The sequence below is a fragment of the Cucumis melo genome, chromosome 9 (genome assembly GCF_025177605.1).
Source record: "Cucumis melo cultivar AY chromosome 9, USDA_Cmelo_AY_1.0, whole genome shotgun sequence".
NCBI lineage: Eukaryota > Viridiplantae > Streptophyta > Magnoliopsida > Cucurbitales > Cucurbitaceae > Cucumis > Cucumis melo.
The window spans coordinates 21,944,010-21,954,290 of record NC_066865.1 but is presented as its reverse complement, the minus strand read 5'-3'; the positions used below and the strand labels follow the sequence as shown (position 1 = coordinate 21,954,290).

The window sequence follows — 10,281 nt, the reverse complement described above, 5'->3', positions numbered from 1 at the left end:
ACATGTACGCATCTAAAAATAGAAAGAAAAACAATAAAGACGAATAGAAAAAAATAGATTTGGTTACCCAAATCTAAAAAAAAAAATAAAGATGGAAGAAGTCGCGAGAGTTCGGAAGAAGACGATAAAAAAAATCGCGGGACAAAAAGATGGAAGGGTTACCGTACGTATACATATCGTAGTACTTTGTTATATTTAGGATCCAAATTTAATTACTTCCCCATTTAAGCTGTGGTATTATTTATTTATTTTTTAAAAGAATCTCCAAAATTGAAAAGACATTTCTATTGGGCCAAGAAAGGCCCATTTCCATTGCCCGCTCGAAGGAGCGTGACAGCACAATCCGAGCGCCGAAAAATCAAAATTTGAAATACCTAACGGCTACTTCATTTCTGCACCGAATTATAATTTCTAAAATACACCCAAACACTCACAAATTCAATCGTTATCTCTCTCTCTCTCTCTCGCGCTTTTTTCTCTCTTCAATTCCCATCTATCTATTCACTGTCTTCCTCAATTTCAAGCTTCCGGAACCCTAATCTCCATGGATTCATCTTCAAGAGCTCTCAAGGGTTTCAAAGAGGGGCGAAAAGTGAGAGTGATCGCCAAGATCAAGAGCTTGCCTGGTCAGGAAATAGATGGAGGATCTACGGCATCTTGGATCTCTGTGAACAAGCCTGATGGGGATGCTTCCGAATCTGTAACCATTTCCTTTGGGGACCAGCCTGTGAGGTAATTTTCTTTGCATGTCCATGTGAATTGTGGATTCTAGTGTTAGTGATATATAATTAAATGTACATTTACCTACTAGCTTAATCTTTTGGGTTAATCGGTGAATTAAGATGCTATAAGGTGGTTTAGGGAGGTCCCGCAGAGAGAAACTTAGTGATATATGGTTAATTTTACCTTCGACCACCGGTTTAAGCTTTTGGTTAATTGGTGATTTAAGAGATAAAGAAGAAATCGAATTCAGTGAATATGCTTTTGTTAAATGTGGGGAAATGAGAACTGGGAAGTATTGGAATCTTGGTTTATGGGAACCGAAATTTTTATAGTTTATCAAGGGGAAATAAATTGCGAACTACATGGAAAGTTTGTTAAACTACTAAAATGTATGGTTGAGTAGAAGTGGTAAATTGGTGATAATATATTACATTGCCGTTTCAATCTCAAAACCTCATGAAAGAAACTAAACGATTCAATTGCAATTGTTGAATACAAAGCTGAATTAACTCTTCCTCCATCTAATTTGTTGAACTAAAAATATGATTCTTGGTGGATTTTAACGATTCTATCATTTTGCAGTCGTAAGGAGACTTATGAAGTAGACTACTGTTACGAGCAAAACGAAGACACTGAAAACATATTTACAAGAGAGGTGAAATCTCTGATTCCTGGGATCTTTGACGGTCATCATGCAACAGTTATCGCATATGGTGCAAGAGGAACTGGGAAAACTTCTACAATTCAGGTGCAACTTTGATCATGTTTCTTTATTTTCTTTAATTCATTGGTTTCCATTATAATGTAGGCAACTTCATGATATTCTGTAAATTGTATAAATTAGCTAATTCTAAGGGCCTTTAGTTACTTGCTATTTAGTAGTTAAAGTTTGTTACTTAGTTGGTTAAGTAGTTAGCAGACTTCCTGAAACTAGCCGTTAGTTTTATTGGCATCGAAGTTTTAGAAATACCAGCTCCTCTTATAGCACTCTTTGGTTTACGCCTCTTTATTTATTTATTTTGTTTCTTTCCTCATTTAGTTGTTGTTATCTTCATCTTTTAAATTAATTAGACCATCCATTTTGCAGGGTACTATTGAGAAACCGGGTTTGGCATCATTAACCATTAATGAATTACTTCTAATGGCCAAAGAGAAAGGGAAATCAGTTTCCATATCATACTATGAAGTTTACATGGACTATGTCTATGATTTACTGGATCCGAAACGAGCAACAGTTCTGGTATTGGATAATGGTCAAGGGAAAATACAACTTAAGGGACTTTCGCGGGTAAGTTCTCTGCTTTTACCTTTATGCCCCAAGTTTTGAAGCTTATTTCATTTGCCATCAGTATTCTTTATCTTGTTTGTTGAAATTTTCTAATCCTGACTTTGTTTTAATTGTTGTTCAGATTCCAGTGAAATCTCTGTCAGATTTCCATGGACTATATTTTGTTGGTTCTAGTTCACATAAACAAGGGCAAAAGAATACAAACGAACCTCCTCCTAGAAGCCACAGGGGCTTGATAGTGCATATTTCATCTACCAATGAGACTGCATCAGATACTCGTTTTGTTTCCAAGATGAATTTTGTTGACATGGCAGGTAGTTAAATTTATAAGACCTTCAAATGATTATAGGAAAAAGTACTTCAATTACATTCTTGTTTAATTCCTCATCTTGTTGTTTCTATATAAGGTTATGAAGATGCTAGAAGGAGAAGTACTGATGGCACGAGCCTCGTCGAAAATAGTAAAATTAACAAGTCGATATATGCCTTGCTGAATGTTGCTTCTGCTTTGAATTCAAATGATAACCACGTGCCATATCGAGAAAGTAAGCTTACTCGCATTCTGCAAGATTCCTTGGGAGGAGCGCAAAGCAGGATTTTGATGATTAGTTGCTTGGTATGGAGTTTAATTTGGTTTAAGTTTTTTCATGGTTGTCATTGTTTTTCATGCACTTTTCATGACTGTTCTTGTTTCCACAATTACTTGTTGGTTACAGAATTCATCATTTTGCCAAGACTCCATCTACATGGCGAACTTAGCAGCTAGATCTTGTCAAGTAACTAAGCGCGTTGCTTCAAGTGCCATTAGGAAAATGAAGAGTTCGACAAATTCTGTGGTGCATTCGTCACTTAAAAACCAAATACCTAAGAGTGTTTCTGCAACTGCAAAGAAGCAGACTATCTCCCGATTTTCTTTTTCTGAAAAGAAGGCTAGTGTTAGTACAACCTCCTCTGCAATGAAAGGAAGGTATAAAATGAAGCATATACAAATTAAAACTCAATCATACACTTACATCTGAATTGATATTTTATATGGATTTATGAATTCTAACTAGTTTGTATATCTTCTTTTTTCCCCCAATTTCAAGGAAGTTGTTCGATGATGCAACAAGTTATTTGGGAAAACTGGACAAGGTATCTAATCTTCTTTGGTTGCTAGGATATCATACAATCGTATTGTAGCATATCATTTCTTTTAAAGAGTGATTCTACAATTGTTATTCTGTTATTGAATACGATATGGACTGAGGAAACTTGAAGTGGATTCCACAGGATTAATTTTGAAACCTTAATCAATATGGTGGATCGAGAATATAGCCTCCCAAAGATAAATCACTACATTGAGCAAAAGTTTCTCTAATAACTACTTCACAACTATTGAACTGTTTAAAGAAGTTAAAGACTATATAAATAAAAAGGTTGCACCTGTTTTTAGCTTCGCCAACTCTCAGGCTACAAGCATTTTTATGCCAACCAAAGCCCCTGCACTTACGTTTTGGTCACTGTCTGAAAGCACGTTGCTGAATTTACAAGTAATAATAGTACAATATATTGTCAAACTAGAACAGCTGTTGGAAACAATATCATTATAAACAACAAAGTAAAAAAAACTTCTGGTTTCTTTTTATATAACTTCCAAAATTCGAAGTTGTTCCTTTATATAATTTGTATATCACCTCATGTTGAACATTTTCTTTTCAGGAAACTAAATTGTCAAGTGCATCTTCTAGACGTGAACGTTTGAAGAATGGAGGACCTATTTCTGTTGTAGACCAGGTAGGAAACCGCTACTGAGTTATATGTCAAACCAGATTTTTTGTTCATGTATTAACATCCTCCCTCCAATCTAACGCACAAAGAATTTAAAACTATCGCCCTGTTAGGTGAAACCATTGTCATGTTCTATAAAGCTGGAAGAAGAATCTACTTCTGCATTGGAGAAGGCAAGTATATGGAAGACTCAATAATACGAAGAACACGTTAGATCTTATTTTTCCTCATTTAAGACAATTTTGCATTTCTCAGGAATTATCTGTTGCAGAAATTTCCAATTCGGTAGAAACTATCATTATGCCAGAGGTGATCATCTATTGTTTTAGTAAATTGAATGGAACTCTGGCTTACATATCTTACACGTCTCTTTTCTTTTTACCTAGGGTGTTTCTAATAGCAATCAAGAACCTGAAAGAATCGATAACGACATGAATGTATTATCTGCCAATGGAGGTGGTATAATAATTTTGTACCAAAGTGAAGATATTAGTAGGTTGGGTGTGCATGTCTGTTTTATGTAAATTATATATCTTCTAAACTGATTATAGGTCAAAATATCAACGAGGAAAAAAATTACTCAATGATCAATATTGACGACATTCCTGCGGAAAGCACACCTGAGGTGACGAGTAGCACCAGTTTGTTTGCTGTTCAAAGTAGGTCATAATGTCATCAGTTTTGTTAGCTTTTGCTTATGAAAATACGTTAATGTTTTACATAAATTTCTTTTTTATGTTTTACAGGTTCATGTTTGGATAAGGAAAACAGTAGCTATATGATCAATGAAGAATCATCTCCTCCAATCAGTGCACGATTACAAGCTTTATCAAACAGCTTGAGGTTACTCTGTTCTTCGACGCCAACGTGTAAGATCCCTGTTAGTGATGATCCATGTGGCTTAGTCTCTACTGATGCTGTTACGGAACAACAAACTCCGAAAATGGAACGAAGTTTGCAAGTTTATGATGAAGAGGCCGACGCAAATCCAACTACTCCGTGGGAAAGACTAAGCAAGCGCAGTACGGGTTTGCAGGTTAGATTTGACAAAGTTATGGTAAATTTGTTGATCTCATTGCCTTTTAATATCTCTTCTTTTCTTTTTGTTCTTCAGAAACTACTTGTGGAGGATCTTCTAAGGTTTATTAACACAGCTAGCAAGTAAGTTGTTGCTTTTGGTTCTGGTGGATTGCCAATGGACGCTTAGAACTATGTGCATCTAACTCATACATCCTTTGCTTAAAAGCTTACAATATTAGGAAGAATATTTTTTGTTTAATTTCCTATTTGACAAGCTTCTTTTCCTTTTTCTGTTATTTGCTCTTCACAGGGAAGAATTGAAACAATTGAATGTAAGTACATCTAACAATTGTCTTTTCAACTTCTGAAAATTGTTGTCTTTCAAAAGATCAAGATAAATCTTTTTAACTCCCAGGGTATTGGAGAGAAGAGAGCAACAGCAATTATTGAACTTCGTGAAGAATCGCCCGAGCCTTTTAAGAGTGTGAGTACCCCCACCCCACACAAACACCACAAATGGATATCGAGATTTATCTTTATTCATAACAAACAAAACCATTATCTGACAGATTTATAACGTTTACTTCAACAAGTCAATGGTGTTGATTCATCCACAAACTCACATGAGATTTCCTTTTGTACCTAATTTGAGCAGCTTGATGATCTGATGGAGATCGGACTATCAGCAAAACAGATAAAAGGATTGATGAAAAAAGAAGCTGGTGAGCTATTATTCAAGTAGGAGACGAAAGGAAGTGAAGTATTCATAGAGCATAATTGTTGTCATATGAGATAAGAAAATATTTGAATAACTGTCCACACATATTGTCGAGTAATATGGCTTCCATATTTAAATTCTTTTGAACTTGAGCCTGAGATATTGGTATATGTATAGTTTTATGTATATATGAAGAGCTGTTCGTCCTTATTTTTGTTGGAAGCTCACGTTAAAGTGTACCATATCTCCAAATCTATGGAGTGATGTTGTGATATGAGTTTTAATTCCGTCTTTTAATCTTGTTAAGTTTTTCCATTGACTTTCGATCAATGAGTTATTTGAAGTTAATTTTTATTGATGGGTTAAATTATAATAATGCTACATAAAATAACAAAGTAACAACATGAATGTAGCTGACATAATATTTGTACCTAGAGGTTTGATTCCCCCCATCCCACGTTTTAATTAATAAAATTTTAACAAAAAGTGTGGATTATGATTTGGTTATGATTTGGTCTAATATGAGAAGTAAGTAATTTAAAAATAAACTAAATATTATTTTAAATAAAAGTTTATTCATTCACGCCATTTTAAAATGAAAACAATTTTGAAATATAATTACAAAATATCATAAAACTATGATGGAATAAACCATGATAAACTACTATGAAATACCCCATGATAAACTATCATTTGTGTCTATCATGATCGACACAGTCACACGGATAATTGCAATCCACGTTGGATAGACTAAGATAGTATCTTATATTTTATAATTGTTTTCACTCATTTTGTTATATTTAAAAATAGTCACTTTATTGAATAATAGTTATTCAATAGCATAATTTTAAATAACAAATTAAGTTGATACGAAAAATAATTTATTTGTAAAAGTTTGACCTCTTATCCTTAAGTACATACATGTGTCACGCCAATTAAACAAAGCTCATATTGATCTCCATCCATCCATTTTAAATGGCTGCATATCTCCAAATAAATTAAATGAATATTTGTATATCAATTAGATTCGAAACAATCTTAAACAGCACAATTTTAAAAAATACAAATATAACAAAATCCATTAAAATCAATTATAGAAATATTGGTGATAAACCACAAAAATCTATTAAAAGTTGATTCCCGATAGACTTTGACATATTTACAATTCTTTTAAAACGTTGATATATAATTAGTAATTATTCCTAAAATTTCTATTCATTATAATGTGAACTAAATTAAAATCTAGAAACTAATTTAAAATAAAAAATTAAAAGTACAAAATTTTGAAATATAAAGACCAAAACCCTTCCTCTCTTCCTTAATCAAGTAGCTATCAAAAAATAATTTTGCTACTTCGCCATCATCATCATGCTGAAGTAGCTGACAGAAAAAACTAACGTTAATATCTCAATTTGCATTTTCAAAACTTCAAGACAAAGGTATAAATCACAGAACAGTCTCAAACCTAAGAACTAGAATGTGATTGTCTCATACACTCAGAAGATGAGCAATAATACAACTACATATCTAAGACTCATTCGGTGTAGTACATGTATGAAATTAGGAATAAAAAAATAAACAAATACTTGCTCAAATCAGGACGAGAATAATTTTTACTTGGATTTGGTTATGCATCAATCAACATGCATTGCAGCTTTTTCTACATGTACCATAGTAATCTGGAGAACCGACCATGAACACAGCATTTCGTTCGCATTCGCCAATGGCGGCCCATTGAGGGCAGCTTTTATCTTCATCAATGCACCCATCTATATTGGAGTCGATAGTGTGTTTATTCCCTGTGGGTGGTCTTAAGTATAAGAATTTTGTAGCAACCCACAATTCCCCATTGCGTATTGGGTATCGAATGTGGTAGCTACTCTTGTCTGGAGAGGCATTAAGATGCACGGAGAAAAAAAGAATTGCATTGCCTTTCACTGGTCTCAAAAAGTTCTTTTTCTTTCTTCGGCCTGACCAAAATTTGCTCTTTACCTGAGTCATTGAGAAAAAGGTAGTCATGAGTACATTGTTATGGCCACAGATCTTTGAGTACTTCCCCTCACCTTTGATTCTGGAAACAGCATTTCACCGCCACTAGCAGAATCTGAGAGATACAAAACTACTGTGGCCATCAAAGGCTCGCTGGACGACGACATTGCAGATCTATTGCCATAAAAGTACTTATGCTTTGCTTCTTCACCCCTGTATTGCATTATCTGAAAAGGCATGCCATGATCTGAAGACAATAAAACTAATATGTTAAGAAGAAAAGAAAATCAAATAAAAGGAGCATTATCAGGAAAATGAAAAAAGACAAAGCCAGTTGCAGTACAGCACCGATGAGAAATACCTTTTGGGAGCAAAGTCCATACTGCAATTCGATTTTCAATTCTTGCAATGATATCATCCTAAGAAACAACCCAACCAAGAAGTCAAAGAACAAATCTCATAGAAACTTGAAATCAATCGACTGCAGTGACTTGGAGTTTTATCTCATAAATACAATGACCAGAAATAGATGCCATTACAAAAGGAAGCACAAAACTGAATTATTGGGTCATGAACTCCCTTGAGCCATGGTTTGCTATAAATTAGAAAGACAGTGGATGCCATCATCAAAAATAATTATGGGATCTTGCATAAATCATCATAGACTATATTATAGTTATACAACCACTCTCCACATTTTTAATGTTTTTATCTACAAATGCAGAAATGAGATTTTTGACTGCACAAGACATTTAGAGTTAGACCTGTTTAAGATTCCTTTAAAGCTACTACCGAGTCCCCAGAAAATACAGCAACAAAGCATGCTTCTATGAGTTTTAGGACGGGTTGACAGCATATGATATGTCATCAATCCTAAAAGTGACCCATCAAGAAATTTTAAGGAAGGAGAGAACAGAGAAGGAACAATTGGAAATAAAAAACCCCACACCTTCAATAATTATAGATTAAAAGCAACAACAGTAGGTATTCCGAGTACCAAATTCTAACATGCAACACGGATATTTGGTAGTACCACTGTGAAAACTATCAACAGAAAACATTATACTGAACAAATTTCATCCGAAAATACATTGAACAACTAATTTAACTAAAACAATTGCCAAGCATCATCCACGAACATTTGTAGTTGTATTTTGAATAACAATACTGGAAACAAACAGAAAACAAAATATGATTGAAAAAATATAATACTTTAACATAATCTTCAAGAAAACAAGATAAGCAAATCTCGTGCTATGAGAACAAATTTGACCACCAAGTGTTCTGTTCAAACCATTGAATAAACTTCAAAATGCACAGGAACATACTGTTGTGTTTAAAATGACTCCTGAACCGTTTAGCAATTCGGTTGAGACAGTGTTCCCCGAACCAGCACTATTCCTAGAAGGATTGTCTTCCGAATTTGAAGCCTAAAAGTTGTATGCACGTCAGAAACAGCTGAAGCATGTTTGTGAGATACTAACAAGAACAGGGCAGAAAAATACCAAAGAAATAAGATGATCGCATTCCTCATCTGAGAGAAAACCTTTATACAAGAAAACCCTACAGCAAAAGAAGTTAAATCAGACTTTTTAATAAGTTAAATCAATATATTTTGAAGTTGATATGATAATTCCCAATCATAAGAGAGATTCTGCAAGTACCTGACCTTGGTCGCCAAGAGACTTGGACAACTCTTGATGGGTCGATTCTAACAGACTGATTTGAGTAGCTCAAAGGTCTGTCAACCAATTGGTCCCTTAAACCCTTACGGCCACTAATCAAATTGCTGGCAGAATAAACAAACCAGATTCAAGGGAAAGAATAAAATCCCATGTTATGAAACTCAATCACGTATCATCAAATCATTCCAAAGTGAAATGAAAATCAGTTTTACTAACACGATTTCGGTTTAACATCCATCCATACACGAAATTAATGAGAATTGAGAACCCAATTCAGGCAGCAAACATAGGATGCGAAGAATGGAATACGTAAAACCTAAGATTTCGAAATGAGATGTAAAATGTGGTGGGTTCGGTTTATCACCTTTGAGCAAGGCAGGTTGAGAATGAAAATGCAGTCGCAAACAGAAGCAAAAAGTTAAGACGAGAATCCATGGAGGGTGGAACGAAGATCGAAAAAAGAAGAAGTTGAAGACAAAATTAGATTTTGCGTCTTATGTAGTTCGACGAATCTGGATCCCACCGCCACTTCCTTGAACTTCCATTTTCTCGCGGTTGCGACAAATTGAAGATATTCGTATTAAATTATTTATTCTTGACGTAAATATTTTAGTTTATTTTATTATATTTAAAAAAAATAATTATAAAATTAAACTTTTAAATTAATATAAATCGTTGAATTCTGCTCACAAAATTATTATTTATTAGTACAACAGTGAGGATCGAAACTTTATCTTTAGTGAATGTCATATTATTTACAATTATTGTTGAGTTAAATTCACTTTTATTTTTTATTTACAAATTCTTTAAACATCTATATGTAACTATAGTGGTATCCTATGTTCTATGAGATAAGTTGTCTCTATCAATATAACCATCATGGAAGTCAATTTTTTACTAATGGTTTAAAGTTACTTCACTTCAAATTCTAAAGTATATTTTATTCCTATAATTACATTAAAGTGTCAATGACCATCCAACATTTTGTTAGGCAATTGAGAGTCCAATTGGCTTTTTAAGGACAATTTAAAATCCTTATATAATTCTCTTGACTAAAATTGTAAATTGTATCTTTTGAAGTTCTTAAG

At 33.8% G+C, this 10,281-nt stretch overlaps 2 protein-coding genes across 3 annotated transcripts; one reads left to right on the top strand and one right to left on the bottom strand.

Annotated features, from left to right (window-relative positions):
- The first annotated feature begins 266 nt into the window (after positions 1 to 266).
- Positions 267 to 5,803, top strand: LOC103482557 (kinesin-like protein KIN-10C). Of its 2 annotated transcripts, none has more exons than XM_008438773.3 (17): positions 267 to 732; positions 1,306 to 1,471; positions 1,811 to 2,011; positions 2,133 to 2,325; positions 2,419 to 2,627; positions 2,728 to 2,978; positions 3,100 to 3,145; positions 3,713 to 3,787; positions 3,895 to 3,954; positions 4,037 to 4,090; positions 4,168 to 4,240; positions 4,333 to 4,440; positions 4,528 to 4,817; positions 4,896 to 4,942; positions 5,112 to 5,133; positions 5,217 to 5,285; positions 5,457 to 5,803. In XM_008438773.3, exons 1-17 carry the CDS (start codon positions 545 to 547, stop codon positions 5,541 to 5,543), a joined length of 2,139 nt encoding a protein of 712 aa, XP_008436995.1. In that variant the 5' UTR covers positions 267 to 544; the 3' UTR covers positions 5,544 to 5,803. The 2 variants fall into 2 exon arrangements, with proteins under 2 accessions (XP_008436995.1, XP_016903701.1); XM_017048212.2 differs by having other exon boundaries at positions 421 to 732; positions 4,168 to 4,237.
- Positions 5,804 to 6,913: 1,110 nt separating this feature from the next.
- Positions 6,914 to 9,748, bottom strand: LOC103482556 (probable prolyl 4-hydroxylase 12). The gene is made up of 7 exons (XM_008438772.3): positions 9,558 to 9,748; positions 9,178 to 9,297; positions 9,014 to 9,071; positions 8,837 to 8,938; positions 7,870 to 7,927; positions 7,583 to 7,755; positions 6,914 to 7,511 (listed from the first exon to the last, which is right to left on the bottom strand). The coding sequence occupies exons 1-7, from the start codon at positions 9,626 to 9,628 to the stop codon at positions 7,158 to 7,160; spliced, it is 936 nt and encodes a 311-aa protein (XP_008436994.1). The 5' UTR covers positions 9,629 to 9,748; the 3' UTR covers positions 6,914 to 7,157.
- Between the last annotated feature and the right edge of the window lie 533 nt (positions 9,749 to 10,281).